Here is a 21,551-nt window from a genome sequence, read left to right as displayed (position 1 = left end):
TTTAACTTATCGTTTATTTAGATTCTTATTTATTATAAAGTTTATAAGGTTTTTATAGTTTATATAAACTATAACTTTATACTTAGTTCTAAATAATTATAGTTTTTATTTTTAAAATATTTTAATAATTACTATTAGTTCCTTATTATAAATTTATTAATTTAATTCTATTTTATAAGATATTTTAAAATAAAAATAATATAAGTAAAGTTTTTTTTATTTATTTTATTATTTTAAGACCGCTTTTATAATAAAATCCGAAGTATTAGTTTTAATTTTAAAAAGTTTTCGGGGGTTTAGGATTATAATAATTAGTTTAAAAATAACTATGTTCCTAATTTTAATAAATACTTTTTTATACTTAGGGTCCTAAATAAATAAGTTATTTTTTTATATTAAATTATTAAGAAGTTTAATTATATTAATATAATCTTTAAAGAGTTATTAATAAAAATTAACGAATCTTAAGAATTTTTATACGTCCTTAACGTTTTATAATATAAACTAGTCCCTAACTACTTTTATTTTTAATATTTATATATAGATTTATCTTAGCGTAATAATATATCTTAAAAAATTTATTTTTTATATATAAAACTCGTATTTAAAGGGTTTAGTATATAGTTTAGTATTTTAAAGCTTTTAAAATACTATATAAATATATTTTTTATATATTTTAAAATTAAAAAAGAAAATAAGAATATTATTAATATAAATAATAATAAAAATATTAACGTACTCTCGGAATACGTAGTTAATTATTATTTAAAAAGTTATTAGAGTATTAATAAGTCCGAAGGGCATAATAAAGTATTTAAAAAGTTTTTTACGAATTTAGAATACTATTTTCTATTTATCTCTTTTTTTAATTCGAATTTAGTTAAATATTTTTTTAAAATTTATAATAATAAACTAATTAGCTTTATAAAATAGATTTCTAAACTTAGTAATAAGTAATAAGGGATAATAATTCTTTTTCGTAATTTTGTTAAGTTTTTTATAATTAATAATAAGTTTTCATTTTTTACCCTTTTTTAATATAAAAAATAAGGGGAATTTTATAAAAGAATTTAATAATTAAATATATCCTTTTTTAAATTTCTTATTAATATATTTATTAAAATACTCTTATTTTTTTTAATTTATTAAGTATATTAAATAGAACCTAAGTTATGTTCCTTTTTTAAGTTCGATTTTTATATTTTAATTATTATATTTTAGTAATCCTATTTTTTTAAATTTTATAAATAGTTTTATATATATTTAGTACTCTTTAAGTATAATTTAAAGTTATTATAATCCTCGATTATTAATACTATATACGAACTTATTAAAGCTTTTTACTATTTTAATAAAAGCTATATATCGTATTTATTTTTATTTTTTAAAAAAGTATTAAAAATCCGTTTAAACCCTTTTTTTTTTAAGTCGTTTAGTAACTAAATTTTTTTAAAGGACCTAGTTAGTAATTTAATTTATTTATAAGTTATATTTTTATAATTACGAGATTCTTAAGATAATATTAGTATTTCCGATCTCTATAATATCGTATTATAATTATTCTTATTAATTATTAATATATATTAAGAAATATACGGTTTTTTAATTAATATATCCGTAATTATAATTAACTCGTTTTCTTTTTACTATTTATAGTTAATATAAATTATTTTTTTATACTTATAGTAAGTTAAGTTTATTTACTATTCTTAGTAAAATATAAGTTTTTTATATATTATTATTAATAATAGCGTTTAGTCCTCGTTTATAAATATTAAAGTTAACTTATAAATATATATCGTTACGTTATTTAGTTATATATAAAAACTTTTTTTTTATTTTTATTTCTTATCGTTCTTTTATAATTAGCTTTTTTAATTTTTATTATTTACTTTTTTAAATAGTTCTTTTATTTATATTTCTCTTAGTATTCCTTTTATACTTTAGCTTTTTTAATATAATAAATTTAGTATTAATTATATTTATAGTCTTTTTATTTTATATACTTATTATTAAAATATTTTATAAAAAAACTAAGGTTTAGGCTAAATATTATTTTATTATTATTATTAAAACTTAGTAATATTTAACTAAGTAGCTAGTTTTTTATATAAATATTTTTAATAAGTTTATTATTATATTTTTATAAATAAAAACGGCTATTTTATTTATATATAAGGTACTAAAAATATTTATTGTTTAGATATTCTATTTAAAATAATCTTTTATAAAAGGGATCTTCGGGGTTAAGTAAAGAGCAGTTTTTATTTATATAAAAAGTTATTATAACTTTCTTATATTCTTTAGTTTTATAAAACTAAACGGTTTAGTTATTTTTAAATAAATAAATATATTTATATTATAATTCGTTATTATCTTTTTTAGAACTAATATTATTAACACTAAATAGTACTTTATAATTAATCTCTATTTAAATACGTTATTAAATAACGTTACGAGGTTTATCTAAATTATAAAATAATTCTATTTTATTAAAATAGAAAGAACTAGTTCTTATTTTAATATTTTCTTTTTTAAAATTAAAATTGATTTTTTTTATAACTCCGAAATTAAGGGTTAGTCTCTTAATTACTTTAATCTTATTTTTATATAAGAAGTTTTTAAGTTATTTTTTAATTATAAATAAATTTTTTATTACGTTTATCTATTATATTATATAAATAAATTTAGTTAGGATTTTATTTAAATTAAGTTCTTTCTTAAACTTAATAAATTATTTTTAATTTATATAACTTCGTCGTACTATATAAACGAGGCTACTTATAATTTTTTTTATATTAGGTCCTCTTTTTTTAAATTTAAAGAGTTACTTTTTTATATTAGTTAGGAGTTTTTATTTAATTCGCTCTTTAAAAAAGTAAAATATATTCCTTATAATAGGGTTTATTTTAGCCTTATTTTTTATATTCTTATAAATTTAAAAAAGTATAATAATATATTTAATATTATTTTCTTTAAAAATATAAGGTCGGTAAGTAAGTATTTTTTTTATTACTATTATTAATATTTTAATAAATAGTATAATATTATATCTAAATTACCCCTTATTTTTAAGTTATTTTAAGTACTATCCTATTTATTTTTTATTATTTTAATAAGTAAAATAATTATTATTATAATAAGTTATTTATAAGAGTTATTTATAGGGGACTTTTTTATTTATAATATTAGCTCGCTTTTTTAAAATAGATTAGTATTAAATACGCTTAAGTTATTAATAATCTCTAGTTATATATCCTAGTTTATCGTAGTTATAGTACTTAAAGTCTTTTTTTTAACGGGGTTATTCCCTTTTTATAATACTAAGGTTTATTAATTTATTATAATATTTTATTAGAATAATCGTTAATTTATATTTATATTTATTATTAAGTTTAGCTCGGTTATTTTAAATATTCTATTTTTTTTATTTAAAGTATTATTTATAAAATTAATTATTAATTTTAATTATTATATTAATATAATTATAAAGCTTATTTAATCGTTTTTATTAAAAAAGGTTATCCTTAATTTCTTTTTTTAAACCATAATAAAAAGCTATTATAAGTACTTTATTACCTTAATTAAGTTTAAAAATAATCTACTTAAATTTAAATACGTATTTATTAACTAACCCTTTTTATATAAGGGTTATAAATTTTTATTTAGTAATTCGTTTTTTATTAAAGTTATTAAAAGTTTTTTTAAGTCTTTTTTTAAATTTATTATAATTATTAAAGATCTTTTTAGTATTTACTTTTTAAATTTTATATTTATTTTTAAAATAATTTTTTATAAAAAGTTCGAACTAAATAAGGGCGTCCTTTTTAAAAAAAGATATTATATAATAAACCTTATTTACTTTAGTAATAAAAAAAGATTTATAGTAATATAAGTAGGCCCTAGTTTAAATAAGAAATCCTTAAAATATATTTAAGGATTTATTATAAAGTTCTAGTTTAGGGTACTTAGTTCTAAGTATTAAAAAAGGTTAGGGTATTAAGAACTAAGTATAAAACTACTTATTTTTATTTTTAAGTTTAAATATTATATTATATAGTTATTATATAATAAGTATAGCTACTTAGGTAAGCTACGTAGTATTATTATTATTAATAATTAATATATTCGTATTATTTAGTTAGTTTTTTATAAAATAAATTTACTAAATAAAAATAATTAAAGTATTATAGCTAGTTAGTTATAATTAGTATATTAATAAAAGTTAAAGTTATAAGTACTAAGTAAATAGTATTATAGTCGTAAATAGCTTTTTTAAAACTATATTTATAAGTCGTAAAATAAGTAAAGCTTTAGTAATTAATTATAGTCTTATTAAAAAGGGTTTTTAATAAAAATAATTAAAAATAATTATAAGATCTAATATTAAGTTAATTATTAAAAAAAGTTATAAAAAGTCTATTTTTAAGCCCGGCTTAAGTCTATATTATATATAAGTCTCGTTCTTAAATATATTTTTTATAATATTTTTATTTATTATTATTTAACTATTTATTAAACGGTTATTCGTCCTACTTATTTACGATCGTCCGTTTTATTTATTTATAGGCGTCTATTTTTTATTTTATTATATAATCGTAGTTACGTAATTTATTTATAGTTTTTTTATTTTAAAAGGAATTACCCTAAGTTCGTATTTTTATATATATAGTATAGTAGCTATTATAAGTCCCGTAGGGCGGGGCCCTAGCTTTACTATGCATATTAAGTTATAATATAAAGCTTAGTCTTAACTATATAATAGTTTTTTTTCTAATTTTATAAATATAAAAAATCGACCATAACGGGATTACGCTTTTAAAAGAAATTATATAATACGGTATACTTTTTAATTATATAATATATATAATATACTTTAAATACGCGCTTAACGTAATATAATAATTTTAATACGAAAACCGCTATATAATTCGGAATAAATAAGCTACCCTCTTTATTTACGTAGTAGCGCTAGTTAGAAAGGTCGATAGTAAAAGTTAGTTATAAAAGTTAAAAATAGCCCTTAATTATAGAGGTTCTAAATTTTAATAACGACGTAAAGGTTTTTAAAAAAAGGGTTAAAAAAGCTAATATCTAGCTACTTTACTATATTAAAGCTCGTAAAAATTCTTTTTATCCTTATTATTTCTAATATTACCTAAAGCTCTATTTAAACTAAATAAATTTATTAAATAAACTTATTAAACGAACTTATTAATATATAAACTACTACTTTATTAAAAATGCCCCTTAATAGTTCCCCCCCTCTAGGGCTCGATAAATTAGGCCCCCTCGACGCCCTAACTATCGTAACTAATATAAATATACTTAAAAAGTAATATAATACTTTTTAATAATACGGAATTTAGCTAAGTAATAATACGAACGCCATAAATAACTAAGCTAATACGGATATTAAAATCTAATATATTAATACTAACTTAAAAATTATACTTTATAAAGCTAGAAATATTTTTAATACGGGCTATGTTATAAATATAAAGGAATATATAAGGGGCCCCTTAATTCTTAATAAAAAGGAGTATATAATATAAGATCTAGCTACTTATATAGGCTAATACTAAGAGGTTTTATATATATTAAAATAAGTATAGCTCGCCCTCTAAATAGTTAAAACTTAGAGAACTTTACGTAGCAGAAGGTCGGGAGCTATTTTAATTAGTAATTAAGTATAGAGCGCAATATACTTAGTTTTCCTTAATACGTAATACACAGTACGGCCCCGGCGGATTGCTCCGTTAGGGGGGTTAGTCCTAACTATAATACTTAATATTTACTTTTTTATAAAATTAAAAAAGCCTTTAATAAGAAATCCTTTTTATTAACTTTATCTTAATAATAAGTTCGAGTTCTAAAAACTAAAGTTAAGCGCATAGTTCTTAAAAAAAAAAAAAAGTATTTAAATAGACTTAAATACTAAGTTTATTAATATTAAAAATATAAAAAGGGCTTAAAAAGATATTAGCGAGCGTTTAATTAGTCCTAGTTAAATTATAAAGGTCAAATTACTTAATAAAAATAGTAATTATATTATAATAATAATAAAAAGTAGTTAATTAATTAACTATAGTTAGTAGCGATGTTCCTAGACCTACTTTTAATAGGGTGGCCGAATGGGGGGGGTAGCCGAATGGGGGTGTTCCGACTTATAAGAGTGATCAAGTACAATGGAGACAGCATTCCGGAATTCCCAAGCTTAAGTGTGATTATGCGATTGTTTGAGGCAGACCCTAGATAGAAATCAACAATGACAGAACTTGCTTCTCAAGTCTTGTTGACATGAACGATAATCTTCCCCGTTGTACGTCCTTCCCTAAGCTTCGCATATGCTCTTGGTGCGTCGCGCCACTCAAATTTTTCATCAATCAACACTCGTACTTTTCCCTCTACTATCAACCTGCCAATTGAGCCCAGATCCTCTTGGCTCGGCGTTACCCTTACGGATTGAAACTTCCTCTTACCACTACTGAAAAAACCTGGCAACAGGCTTCTCCGCAACATACCTACCATCGACTTTGACATACCAACCTGCACGAACACTCCCTCTGACTTGAGGAAATGCGAGAAGCTTTCGTACAAGCCCTCTGTGCTGCCAACATTGTCTACAGCGATATCGAAAACACTCCCCTTTCTCTTGAGTTCGGTAACAACGTTGAGTTTGCGGTAGTCGATAACTTCATCAGCCCCGAGACGTTTGCAAAGATCGACCTTTGACGTCGAACAAGATGCGACCACATAGGCCCCGGCAGCCTTTGCGAACTGGATAGTGAAGGAACCAACACCGCCACTTCCACCGTTGATATAGACTTTAGACCCTGGCTTCAACGACTCTTTTGGAAGAGACTGAAACGCCGTCAACCCAGCGGTGCCTATAGCAGCTGCGTCGTCGTGGTCGACGCCCATAGGGAGCGGCGCAATGTTGGAGGAGGGAGCGACGAGGAGCTGACCCAGACTACCAAACCGCGGGAGCTTGGTCCCGATGCTCAAGGCCCCGAAGACAACCTGACCCTCGGAGAATCCGTCGGCACCGTTTTTGGAACGGATTCGGCCACAAAAGTCTGAGCCTGGACTCGTGTTCGGCTGGAGCATGAACTTGCCAAAGACTGGGATCTCGGGCAGCTTGTACTCAACGGGGTTGATGCCCGCTGAGATGACTTCGATGAGGACATGGTCTTTGGAGAGCGATGATGCATCTGGTGGGATCGCGTTTTCGTTGAGAGTAAGGGAGTTTTCTAGTGTCTCCTTGATGGAGCTGTATTGCCAAGCTTGCATCTTCACTGGCAGAATCGAAGGGAGGTGTGCGGCGGAAGCTGTGCGTTATGACTTGGTATCAAGTCAGATAACCCTGCAGGGAACGTAAAAAGGTAGTGCTTGAGTGAGTCTTAACAGAAGATTGAAGATCGTCAACCAGCCTTAAGTGCCAGGTAATAATTCATATATCATTGCAACTGATCTCGATACGGATGCTGTGAGCGTCAAAGGAAGTCCGCACCTAGTCCGTCGGATTACAGGGGTTATTTAAAGTTATCTCGGGTTCGGATTGACCCCTGGTTGGAAAGCTTGTTTGCAGGTGCCTCACACCCTCTGTGCCTGAACCACTAGACGGAATAGACTGGGCATCTTTTGGTCTTCATGGACAACCGGCGGAGTTTTGAGAAAAAAGGAATGCGATTGATAGCTAGCTAAGAAACTGCCAACTTCCCCCGGTAAGTCTCCGACGAGGCGAGATCTACTTACTAATACCCCTGAAGGGAGGCTAAACCTGGTTTACACGCTTACTCCGACTTTATCTCCTCTACCAGCTAAGTGTGTTGGGGTGGAGAACCTCCATGTCATCAACGATGCCAAAGTCGCGAATGCCACCACCGGGCGTGTAGACACTTCCATTGTACGGAACAGCCGCCATGCCGTGACGAGGGGTGTTCATCGGCTGAAGCTTCTCCCAGGAGTTGGTGCGCGCGTCGTACACCTCCGTTTCGTTAAACACGAAACCAGCCTCCGGATCCAGATTTCCTTCGCCCCCAAAGGTGTAGATTCGTTGCCCGACAATAGCCACTGAGACACCGCCTCGAGGGGTAGGCATTCGCGCTCGCTCGCTCCACTTGAGCGTCTTGAGATCGAGGACGTAAACTGTGTCGCGGACTGTCGTCTGGCTACGGAATCGGCCGCCGACGACGTAAAAGTTGTTTCCGATGACGCCACCCCCGGCGTGCTCGCGGCCTTCAGGTAGACTAGGTAATGGCTCCCATTCCTTTGTGATAAAATTGGAAGACGAGACAGTATCGACAGTCTCTTGGAGCCCATCTTCTCCGAGCTCGAGCAGACTGATGCCGCCGGCAACAATAATCCTATCGCCAGTGACACCAAGGATGGAACTGCCCCTCTCCGTGCCATTGGGCATGGGAGGGAGCTCAGTCCACGTGTTGGTCGCAGGATCATACTCGTAGCAGTTTGGAAGCGCGCGGAAGGCCGCACCGCCGGAGAGTCCGCCGAGAATGTAGATCTCGCTGTTGACCGCAGCGGCATTGGCGTGGTTCATAGGGATTGGAAGAGGCGCGACGAAGGACCACTCGTCTTTGGGAACGTTGTACACCTCCACAGAGTCGATTGTGGAGACACCGGTCGGCTGGCTTGCGTCGGGTTCGATGCCGGCGACAACGTAGATACTATCGCCGAGAGCCACGGCGGCGTGCTCCTGGCGAGGACCGCCGACCAAGGGTTTGAGTACTTCCCACGTCTCGGTAGTTGCTCAGGTGCATTTGGAGGGCGCAGGGGCGGCAGCTGACTGTCCACTGAGTAGTGGCAGCAGAGAGAGACAAGAGGCGAGGTGCTTCGTCAACCTGATGAAGTAATATGGTAGAGATAGGTTCAATGTGAATGATTAGAAAGTGATGTCTTCAAGTTAAGATGTCTGATGTGATGACGGTTTTGAAGAATGATCGAGATCAGCTCTCTGGCTTTATACATATTCGTCACCCCTTCCCCTGGGTATCAACATCATGAAATCCAACTCATTTTCTCGTTATATTGTCGTAACGAGCGCCAAGGTGCTCCATCAGCCGTAAATGCCTGTCTTCAGCAGCACAGCCTCAAGGAACTACAGCAGACATGGTATTATTGAGAGCGAAAAAGCTGGACTCCAAGCAAGATGATCAAATTACTGTGTTCTCGGGAACTTTGAACTGTCCGTGTGGCTGCAATGAAAGCCATGCGCAAGGAAGACTGCTGTCGTAGATGACATCTTCATGTAAGGTAAACGCCTTTTGTTTCGGGTTCGGATTGATACTGATTCTTGGCAACGGAGCACTTTGTAAGTCTCCATGAATTGCCACTCATACCAGCTTGCGCACGATGATTTCTATGTTTCTTGGTCCCTTAAATCTAGTACTATCCATTTTCGACATTTGTAATCATACCGTGTCTTGATTTAGGCAACTAGCGGAGTATGAGAAACAAGGTACGTAAAGCTTCTGTTTGAGAATATAGATGGCTTTTAAGGTCATGGTGAGAAATAAAATTAGCTGATATACTGAAAACTGTAGGGTATGAGGGACTCTTACGGTGCGGTGCTTTTAAGGAACTACTAATACCTATAAAAGTAATATAGGATGCCTCCTTCGATTAGCTTAATACGGCCTTAATTAGAGGAGTTATTATTTATAGATTAGGGATAATATTAGCTAGATTAAAAAAGTAGACTTCCCGATTATTTTATATTATTACGTTTTAAAAGTAAATTATTAAAAAAGCTCTAGTTTAATCTTAAAAAGTATATATTTAATTAAAATAATATTATAACCTGCTATATATAACTAACTTAGAGGCTAGCCTACTACCTATAGTAACTAAGTATACTATATATATAAATAAAATAGGGATATAGCTACTCCTCGTAAAATAAAAAAACTATAACTAAATTACGTATTAATAAGATAAGGATTATTTTAAATTAAAATAATTTAATACGACTTAAGGGCCGAACGATTATTTTAAATTAAAATAATCGAAAATAACTTAAAAAATAAAAAATATATTTAAGAACGAGACTTATATATAATATAGATTTAAGCCGGGCTTAAAGATAGACTTTTTATAATTTTTTTAATAATTAACTTAGTATTAAATTTTATAATTATTTTTAGCTATTTTTATTAAGAACTTTTTTCATAAGATTATAATTAATTACTAAAGCTTTACTTATTTTATAATTTATAAATATAACTTTAAGGAAGCTATTTATAATTACGATACTATTTACTTAGTATTCGTAACCTTAACTTTTATTAATATACTTATTATAACTAACTAGTTATAATATTTTAATTACTCTTATTACGGCTAGCTAGTCGTAATAAGGTATATTAACAGAAGTTAGGGCTATAAAGCTAATAATAATATTATAGTTATAAATAGCTTCCTTAAAGCTATATTTATAAGTCGTAAAGTTAATAAGGCTTTAGTAATTAATCGTAGTCTTATTAAAAGGGGTTCTTAGTAAAAATAGCTAAAAGCGATCGTAAGATCTAATACTAAGTTAATTATTAAAGAAGCTATAGAAGTCTATCTTTAAGCCCAGCTTAAGTCTATACTATATATAAGTTTAATTATAAATATTCCTTTTATTAATAATTACTATTAGTATTCTAATAAGCGCTTATTATTCTAAATAAGCGCTTATTCCTTAGTATAAGTACTTATTACTTAGCATAGGCGCTTATTAATCTTATCTTATCTATACGTAACTTATTTATAGTTCTTCCGTTCTGTAAGAGTTACCTTATATTTCCTATTTTATATATATAATATGCCGTAGCTATTATAAGCCTGCGGGGTAGGCCCTAGTCTTAGTTATATATATTAGGTCGTAATATTAGGTCTTCTTTTTAAAAGTCTTATCCTATAGACCTATAAATAAGTTTTCGTAACCCAGGTTAGGGTCCGTTAAGCTTCTTTTTTTTTATAATACTAATAAAATAAGTAGTAAAAATAATACTAAATCTAAGTTAGTTTTAACGCTCCGTTAACTTCGTTATTTATTAAAGATCGCTAAGGAGGGTACCGAAGTTATACCTTATTTTTATTATTGCTCGCATAGTCTTCGTTATAAGATTTTATCGGATTTTTTAATCTACGGGGAGTATATTTATACTAGTAAGACGGTAAAAGATTATAATATATTAGAAAATATAATTTATACTCGTATATTCCTTTTCTTATCTTTATTTTTTATATTATTAATTTTAGTAGTTAAGCGAATATTAAATAAGTCTCGTTACTTAGATAATAAAGAGGAAAAATTTAAAGAGCTTTTTTATAAGCGGATAAAGGCTTTATAAAAGGCTTAGTCAAACGTAAACAAAGTTCTTACTAAGCTAGAGCATATAAAAAAAGAAAAGTAAATAATTTTTAAAAAGGGTCGTACTACGTCCGGGATAATTACTACTAACTCCTAGGACAAAGTCCCTAGCAAATCTTCTTTAATACGGGCGGCTTAGTCTATTAGCGCTTTCAGTATAGTTAATTAGGAGGCTATAATAACTAAGGGTTCGGAGTTTAATTTTAATTTTAGTATTCCCAAAGCAATTCCTAAGAGTTCTAGAGGTTCGTAATAGGTTCTTATATATTTTCTTTATATCTATAGCCTTTTTATTTAATAAGGTATTCTTTTATTCTATTCTTAGTTCTATAATCGATAATTCTTTTAACTTTATATTCTAATTAGTCTAGTTTAATAATAATATAATCCTCTATATACGAACCTCTAAGTACTAGTTCAAAAAGTAAAATATAAAAGACCAGATAATACTTTATCATATCTAGGAATCTTAATTTATAGTTAACTAGTAAGACTTTTTAAATAATCTTAAAAGGTCCGAGTTTTTTATAGTCTAATTTATTACTTAGTCGTTTTATTTTAATATTATAATAAAAGAGGTAAGCGCTATCCCCCTTTTTTAAAATTAGTCCTCTAATCCTTAATCTATTAGTATATTTTTTTATACGCTATTATACGAACTCGAGGTTTAGTAAGGTCTTTATTTAGAGTTTTCTAAGTTTTTTTATATTTATTATAGTTTTTATAGCCTATAGTCCTTATCGTACTTTTCTATAAGTAGTTAGTTTAAAGCTATAGTTAAGGTAGAATAGTAAGTATCTTATACTTTTACTTATTACGCTATTATATATAAACTAAGCTATTAGGAGTAGTAGTATTTAGTTATCTTAATCGTAGTTAATATAATAATAGAGGTAAGTTTTTAAGATCTAGTTAATCCTTTTTATTTACCTATTAATTTGCGGATAAAAAGTAATTAAGAGTTTATAGTCTATATTAAGTTATAAAATTAGGGATCTCTAAAATATTAAGGTAAATATACTTCTTTTATTAAAGATAATTTCTTTAAGTATTCTATAGTTTATAATAACTACTTTAAGAAATATATATACTAGGTCCTCTACGTTACTTAATTTTTTATATAATACGAAGTATACGTATTTAATAAGTCGGTCGATAATAATTAAAATATTATCGAATTATATTTTTATAAGTAGTTCTCGGGACTTAGGGAGTTTAATAATAAAGTCCTATAAGATCGAGTACTATACTTTTAGTACGGGTAGTAACGGTTATAATTCTCTATAAGGTTTATATAGGCTATTTTTACTTTTTTTATAGGTCGCACAATCCTTAATTATACTAGCGATTTTAGTACGTATAGCGGATTTATTATAATACTAATAAATCTATTTTTACGTTTTTATAATACCTTAGTAGCCGTATACTTTAGCGCTATATATTTCTATAATAGTCTTAGGAAATAATTTTTTAGTCAGGCTAGTATTACTTTTTCTAATTATTATTAAGAGCTTATAGGCTAGTATAAGATTTCCGTCTATATCTTTTTTAAAGATAACCTAAGTCTCCTCAGGGACCTCGACTTTATAGTCGGGTCTTTTATTAAGAGCGTCCGCTCTGCTATTTTCTAATCCTTTTTAGTAAACTATTTTAAAATAATACTTAGAGAGGTATTCTAACTATTATATTTATCGTTTATTTAAGTTTTTAAATATAGTAAAGTATACGAGATTTTTATAATTAGTATATACTATAACTTTGTATTTAGTACTAGATAACTATAATCTCTATTTTTAAAAGGCTTCGATAATAGCTATTAGTTCTTTATTATAGATTTAGTAATTAAGTTTAGCTCCGTAAAAGGCTTTAAAATAAAAGGCATAAGGTCGTAGGCATCCTTTATTATCTTATTAGCTAAGTACTATACCTATAGCGAAGTCTAAAACGTCGGTTTTTATTTTAAAAGGTTTCGTAGGGTCCGGGATTATAGTAACTAGTTCGGTCGTAATTATATTTTTAATTTTAGTAAATACTTTTTCGTATTTAGGGTCCTAGATAAATAGTATATTTTTTTATATTAGATCGTTAAGAGGTCTTATAATATTAGCGTATTTTTTAAGGAATCGTTAGTAAAAGTTAACGAGTCTTAAGAAGGATTAGACGTCCTTAATATTAAGAGGTATAGGCTAGTCCCTAACTACTTCTACCTTAGATCGTTATATATAGATTTCTCTTAGCGTAATAATATAGCCTAAGAAATTTACTTTTTATACGTAGAATTCGTATTTCTCTAGTTTAGTAAAGAGTTTTACGTCTTAGAGTTTTTAAAATACTATATAAACGTGCTTCTTATATATTTCGAGGTTAGGGGAGAAAATAAGGATATTATTAATATAAATAATAACGAAGATATTAATATATTCCCTAAGTACGTAATTAACTATTATTTAAAAGGTTGCGGGTACGTTAGTAAGTCCGAAAGGCATAACGAGATACTTAAAGAGTCCCCTTTATATTCGGAACGTAGTTTTTTATTTATCTCCTTTTTTAATTTTAATTTAGTTAAACGCTACCTTAAGGTCTATTATAGTAAACTATTAGGCTCCGTATAGTAAATCTCTAAGTTTAGTAATAAGGGGTAAGGGATAGTAATTTTTTTTAATAATCGAATTAAGCTCTTGGTAATCGACTATAAGTCGTAGTTTTCTATTCTTTTTTAGTACGAAGAATACTAGTACTCCGGCTAGTAAGTTAGAGGGTCTAATATATCTTTTAGTAAGCGTTTTCTCGAGGTAGTTATTAAGTTCTTATTATTCTTATTAGTTAAAAGGATATAGTGGGTAGAACTGCGGTTATTTACCCTCTTTAAGTTCTATTTTTATATCTTAGTTACTATATTCTAAAAATCCTATTTCTTTTTTAGATATAAATAGCTTCGTATATTTCTAGTACTCCTTAGGTATAGTCTAGAGTAGATCCGATCCCTAATTGTCTATTACTAGTATGAGTATCCTATTTAGCTCTACTCTCTTAACATAGGCTAGATATTTTATTTCGTTTTTTAATTTCTTAGGTACTATATAAAATTCGTTTAAACCCTTTTTATAAGGTCGTTTAGTAACTAAATCTATTTATTAGAGGTAGCCTATTCTCTAATCTATCCGTAGGTTATACTTTCGTAACTATATAATTCCTAGAATTACGTTATATTTATCTCCTATTTCTACTATATTATAAGCGATCTTTTCTAAATAGTCGTAAATATTCGTATAGAGGTGCGCGGTCTCCTAAAATATATATCCTCTATTATATTAGAATAGCTTTCTTTCGAAGTTGCGGAGTAAGTATAGTTCGTTCTTTATTTATTATTAAATATTATATTTCTTAGTAGTTCTTAGAAATATAAATTCTCTTTGTGCCCCGCTATTAATTATAGCGCGTATTCGTTATCTTTAAATACTAATATTTATTATAAAGTATTCCGAGCTTAGTTTATAAGCTACGGCGAAGAACCTTACTTTTAGTTTCGCTTTTTATCGTTCCTATTTAATTAGTATTTTTAGTTTTTTAATTATTTAAGAGCTAGTGCTCGTCCTTTTTTAACGAGTCGTTCATAATTATTTTTTAAGTCGATACGTCTCTATCCTTCGGTAGGGGAGTATAGCATATCGATTATATTTTAAATATTATCTCTTTTATTTTTAGTAGGTTCTCTCTCCCTAAGAAATAATTCGTAAGCTCGTAGTACTTTAATATTAGATTATATATTTAAGATATATCTATTATGCGGGTAGGCGCTTAAGGTTATAGTAAGGTTATCCGGGTTCCTCTAAAATAAGCTAGTTCTTAGTTATTCTTCCTATACTTATTCTTTTTAGAGTTACTATTCGCGGGCTTTAGGTATTACATAGATTTTATATTAGTCCGTTCGGTATATTTCCTAGTTCTTTTAGGTATTATTTAGGTATTCTATAAGGTAATCTAGGTCTAGTATAAAGGTAGCTATTCCGTTCTCGTTAGAAGATTCGTATTATTAATAAGGTAGGTCTTATTCGAAATAGACTTCTTAAATAGGTTTATTAGAGAATTTTTTAAGGTAAAAGCGGTTTTCTTCTTTTTAATAATAATAGTATTTATAGTCGTTAATTAAGTATTCTACCTAGAAGATCTTATAATATAGCTAGTAGGTCTTTTTTAAGAGAGCGTTATTTTCTAAAATAGGTAATATTTCTTTATCTATCCCCGGGTTACTAGTTTTATAGAATAGGATAAACTAGTCGTTTTTTATTTTATAAATTCTCTTATATTTAGGTCGCTCCTTTTTTTCGTCTTCCTTTTTAGAGCTAGTATTATTTATACTAAGTATATACCCGCTAATAATCTCTATCTAAGCACGTTATCGGGCAACGTCGCGAAGTTCGTCCAGATTATAGGGCGATTTTTAATCCGCGAGCTATTTTATACTCTATTCTTAAATTTTTTATTCTAAGCTAGGGTCTTTATCCAATTTTTTAGTATCGGACTTAGTATTACTTTTATTATTAGGTCTAAAGTCTATTTTCTTATTTACCGTCATTAGCAATACGTTTAGTAGGGGTTCTATTATAATTTATTTACTAAAAATAGCTTCGTTAAGTTATTCGTTAATTTTACAAAGAACCTTAGCATTAGGGATTCATCAATTTATAGCTAAAGTTTTAGTATTAGTCTTTTCGGCATCGATTCTTATTATAGCAAGTTATTTAGGTTCCTTAGGGTACTAACTTACTTATTTTTTACTATTTTAATAAATAAGGTAGTTATTATTAAAGTATCCGGTTTATAATAACGATTTATAAATATTTTTTAGCTTAGCTTTTAGCGTAGTTATAGTTACTATACTAATAGTTTTAGATTTATTTTAGATTCGTTTAGGTTATTAGTAGTCTCGTACTATATACCCTAGTTTATCGTAGTTATAGTATTTAAAGTTCTTCTTAAGTAGTCCTCGGTTAGTAATACTAAGGTCTATAAGTCTACTATATTATCCATAAGACGTTAATCTATATTATTAATAATAATTTTATAGGGCTTCTTTTTATCCTAGGAATCGTAATTAGTATTATTTACTAGTATTAGCTTACGTTCGTTAGTTCTTTTCTTTGCGTTACTTATAGAGTCTAGTATCTATTCTAATAGCGAGTTCGATATAAGTTAGGAATTCTTTTAGTAGATCGAGCTTAAATATCTCGTTCTTAACTTCGTCTTTTAGTCCTTTATAAAAGTCAGAGATTCGTATTTACTCCGTAGTATTTAGTCTAGCTAAAAGCTTTCTAAACTCGGCTACGTAATAAGAAATAGATTTAGTTTATTTAAGATTTCTTAAGTCTCTTTTAGCTTATCGGACCTCGTCCGGGTCTTAGAAAAGTAATTCTAAGGCGTTCTAGAATCTTACTATATTAATAAAAATCGTAGCGGTCTTATTTTTATAGTTCTCGAAGTATTTATTATTACGGAGGAACTCCTTTTAAAAAGGTTTAAACTATTCTAAAGCTCGTCCTCTAAAAAAGGTTACTACGTAAATAACCCGTTCGGTCTTATTACAGAAGTTAGTAATATAAAAAGTCTAATAGGTTCTAATTTAAATTAAGAACCCTTTAAAACGTCCGTTAGTACCGTTAAAAATAGTAAGTATATTAAGTTTAAGTTTCTTTTTACTATTAGTTAGAGTTTTAATAATACTAATAGTAGCTCTAAGGGTTCTAACCTCCTAAAATAAGTTATCGGCTTCTTTTTTTTTAAGGGTTAGAGCTACTATAGCTTTATTTATTATATTCTATATAATAGCGATATCCTCGCTACTTTTTTTTTAAATCTAGGCTAGGTACGCAGTATTATTATTAAAGAGCTTAATAAGCTCTTTATTACGCTAAGCGCTCTTACTAACCGCTCGTTTTATTTAGGCATAAGTATTCTAATTAATAATAGCATCTCTATCGGAGTCATAAGTAACGTCGGGTATACTATTATCAGTAGCGGCTAGTTCGTTAGCTAAGTTCTCGGGCTATTTCTCTTTCGAAGAAAAAGAAGTAGGCAGAGTATTATTAAAAAATATCGTTATTTTTATTATTAATAAGCTTCGTAAGGTTAACTTACTAAATAGGAGTAATTAAAGTATTATAGCTAGCTAGTTATAATAAGGTATATTAATAGAAGTTAGGGCTACGAAGCTAATAATAGTATTATAGTCATAAATAGCTTCCCTAAAGCTATATCTATAAGTCATAAGGTTAGTAAGGCTTCAGTAATTAATTATAGTCTTATTAAAAGGGGTTCTTAGTAAAAATAGCTAAAAATAATCGTAAGATTTAATACTAAGTTAATTACTAAAAAAGTTATAAAAGTCTATCCTTAAGCCCGGCTTAAGTCTATACTATATATAAGTCCGATTATAAATATTCCCTTTATTAATAATTACTATCGGTATTTTAATAAGCGCTTATTATTCTAAGTAAGCGCTTATTTTTTAGTATAAGCGCTTATTACTTAGTATAAGCGCTTATTAATCTTATCTTATTTATACGTAACTTATCTATAATTCTTCCGTTCCGTAGGAATTACTCTATATTTCCCGTTTTATATATATAGTATACTATAGCCGCCGTAAGCTTGCGGGGCAGGCCCTAGTCTCGGTTATGCATATTAGGTCGTAATAACTCTTATTTAATAAGTTTATTTTATAAAAAACTAACTAAATAATACGAATATATCGACTATTAATAATAATAATACGGCGTAGCTTATTAAAGTAATTATACTGATTATTTAATAATTATATAATATAATATTTAAATTTAAAAATAAAAACGAGTAACTTTATACTTAGTTTATAATACCTCGACCTCCCTTAGTACTTAGAGCTAAGTATTTTAAACTAGAACTTTATAACGGGTCCCTAGATATTTTTTAAGGATTTTTTACTTAAACTAGAGTTTATTTATATTATTATAAGACCTTTTTTATTATTAAAGCTAATAAGGTTTATTACGTAGCTTTATTTTTTAAAAAAGATATTCTTATTTAGTTCGAGCTTTTTATAAAAAACTATTTTAAAAATAAATATAACTTTTAAAATAAAAATATTAAAAAGATTTTTAATAATTATAATAAGTTTAAAAAAAGACTTAAAGAAACCTTTAGTAACCTTAATAAAGAACGAATTACTAAGTAAAAGCTTATAATTTTTATATAAAAGGGTTTAGTTAATAAGTATATATTTAAATTTAAGTAAATTATTTTTAAACTTAATTAGGGTAATAAAGTATTTATAATAGCCTTTTATTATAGCTTAAAAAAAGAAGTTAAGAATAACCTCTCTTAATAAAAATAACTAAATAAGCTTTATAATTATATTAATATAATAATTAAGATTAATAATTAATTTTATAAACGACGCTTTAAATAAAAAGGATAAAATACTTAAAATAACTAAGCTAAACTTAATAATAAACGTAAGTATAAATTAATAATTATTATAATAAGGTATTATAATAGATTAATAAACCTTAGTATTATTAAAAAAAAATAACCTTACTAAAAAAAGGACTTTAAATATTATAACTATAATAAATTAAAATATATAGCTAGAGATTATTAATAACCTAAGCGTATTTAATATTAACTTATTCTAAAAAAATGAGCTAATATTATAAATAAAAAAGTTTTTTATAAATAACTCTTATAAATAGTTTATTATAATAATAGTTATTTTATTTATTAAAATAGTAAAAAATAAATAGGATAGTACTTAAAATAACTTAAAAATATAGGACGATCTAAATACGATACTATATTATTTATTAAAACCTTAATAATAATAATAATAATAAAAAAACCTACTTACTAACCCTATATTTTTAAAAAAGGATAATATTAAATATATTACTATACTCTCTTAGATTTATAAAAATATAAAAAAAAAAGCTAAAACGGACCTTATTATAAAGGATATATTTTACTTTGTTAAAAGACGAATTAAGTAAAGATTTTTAGTTAATATAAAGGAGTAACTCTTTTAATTTAAAAAAAGAGGACTTAATATTAAAAAAATTATAAGTAGCCTTATTTATATAGTACGATAAAACTATATAAATTAAAAACTACTTACTAAATTAAAAACTAACTTAAGTAAAATTCTAATTAAATTTATTTATATAATAAAATAGGTAGATATTAATAAAAACTTTATTTATAAAGTTAAAGAATAGCTCGAAAACCTCTTATATAAAAATAAAATTAAAATAATTAAAAGACCGATTTTTAATTTTAGAGTTATAAAAAAAAATTAATTTTAATTTTTAAAAAAAAAGAAGATATTAAAATAAGAACTAGCTCTTTTTATTTTAATAAAGTAAAATTATTTTATAATTTAGATAAACTTCGTAACGTTACTTAACGACGTATTTAAATAGAGATCGATTATAAAATACTATTTAATATTAATAATACTAGTTTTAAAAAAAATAACGACGAACTATAATATAAATATATTTATTTATTTAAAGATAACTAAACTATTTAGTTTTATAAAACTAAAAAACGTAAAAAAGTTATAATAACCCCTTATATAAATAAAAACTACTTTTTACTTAACTTTAAAAATCTCTTTTATAAAAAATTATTTTAAATAGAATATTTAAATAATAAATATTTTCGGTACTTCGTATATAAATATAATAGCCGTTTTTATTTACGAAGACGTAATAGTAAACTTATTAGGGATATTTATATAAAAAACTAGTTACTTAGTTAAATATTACTAAGCTTTAATAATAATAATAAAATAATATTTAGCTTAGACCCTAGCTTTTTTATAAAGTACTTTAATAGCGAGTATATAAAATAAAAAGATTATAAATATAACTAATACTAAATTTATTATATTAAAAAAGCTAAAGTATAAAAAAAATATTAAAAAAAATATAAATAAAAAAACTATTTAAAAGAATAAATAATAAAAAATTAAAAAAGCTAATTATAAAAGAACGATAAAAAATAAAAATAAAAAAAAGTTCTTATAAATAACTAAATAATATAATAACGTATATTTATAAGTTAACCTCGATATTTATAAACGAGGACTAAATATTATTATTAATAGTAGTATATAAAAAACTTATATTTTATTAAAAATAGTAAATAAACTTAACTTATTATAAGTATAAAAAAATAACTTATATTAACTCTAAATAATAAAAAGATAACGAGTTAATTATAATTATAAATATATTAATTAAAAAACCGTATACCTCTTAATATATATTAATAACTAATAAAAATAATTATAATATAATATTATAAAGATCGGAAATATCGATATTATTTTAAAAATTTCGTAATTATAAAAGTATAACTTATAGATAAATTAGATTACTAGCTAGGTCTTTTAAAAAAATCTAATTACTAAATAACCTAAAAAAAAGGGTTTAAATAGATTTTTAATAATTCTTAAAAAACGAGAATAAATATAATATATAATTTTTATTAAAATAATAAAAAGCTTTAAGAAGTTCGTATATAGTATTAATAATTAAAAATTATAATAACTTTAAACTATATTTAAAAAATACTAAATATATATAAAACTATTTATAAAACCTAAAGAAATAGGATTATTAGAATATAATAATTAAAATATAAAAATCGAACTTAAAAAAGGAGCATAACTTAAGTTCTATTTAATATATTTAATAAATTAAAGAAAATAAGAATATTTTAATAAATATATTAATAAAAAACTTAAAAAGGGATATATTTAACCGTTAAATTCTCTTATAAAATTCCCTTTATTTTTTATATTAAAAAAGGGTAGAAAATTAAGACTTATTATTAATTATAAAAGACTTAACGAAATTATAAAAAAGAATTACTATTCCCTATTACTTATTATTAAACTTAAAAATCTAGTTTACGGAGCTAATTAGTTTATTATTATAGATTTTAAAAAGGTATTTAATTAGATTTAAATTAAAAAAGGAAATAAATAAAAAACGGTATTTTAAATTCGTAAAGGGCTCTTTAAATACCTCGTTATACCCTTTAGACTTATTAATACCTTAATAACTTTTTAAATAATAATTAATTACGTACTCTAAAAATACGTTAATATTTTTATTATTATTTATATTAATAATAT

General features: G+C 26.2%; 3 protein-coding genes across 3 annotated transcripts; all 3 read right to left on the bottom strand.

Annotated features, from left to right (window-relative positions):
* Positions 1 to 4,179: 4,179 nt before the first annotated feature.
* On the bottom strand, positions 4,180 to 7,293 carry CPAR01_00911 (zinc-binding oxidoreductase; the record flags this gene model as incomplete). Its single annotated transcript, XM_060485201.1, has 2 exons — positions 4,180 to 4,193; positions 6,546 to 7,293. The coding sequence occupies 2 exons, from the start codon at positions 7,291 to 7,293 to the stop codon at positions 4,180 to 4,182; spliced, it is 762 nt and encodes a 253-aa protein (XP_060356058.1).
* Positions 7,294 to 7,816: 523 nt separating this feature from the next.
* CPAR01_00910 (uncharacterized protein) lies at positions 7,817 to 9,524 on the bottom strand (the record flags this gene model as incomplete). The annotated part of the gene is made up of 4 exons (XM_060485200.1): positions 7,817 to 8,369; positions 8,589 to 8,758; positions 8,808 to 8,861; positions 9,483 to 9,524. The coding sequence occupies 4 exons, from the start codon at positions 9,522 to 9,524 to the stop codon at positions 7,817 to 7,819; spliced, it is 819 nt and encodes a 272-aa protein (XP_060356057.1).
* A 6,999-nt stretch (positions 9,525 to 16,523) lies between these two features.
* On the bottom strand, positions 16,524 to 16,631 carry CPAR01_00909 (uncharacterized protein; the record flags this gene model as incomplete). Its single annotated transcript, XM_060485199.1, has 1 exon — positions 16,524 to 16,631. A coding segment is annotated over one exon (108 nt), but the record flags the coding sequence as incomplete, so codon positions are not given.
* Positions 16,632 to 21,551: the final 4,920 nt, after the last annotated feature.

The sequence above is a fragment of the Colletotrichum paranaense genome (genome assembly GCF_030867605.1).
Source record: "Colletotrichum paranaense strain IMI 384185 chromosome Unknown Scaffold_1.1, whole genome shotgun sequence".
NCBI classification, from domain to species: domain Eukaryota; kingdom Fungi; phylum Ascomycota; class Sordariomycetes; order Glomerellales; family Glomerellaceae; genus Colletotrichum; species Colletotrichum paranaense.
This window is presented reverse-complemented; position numbering and strand designations above follow the sequence as displayed.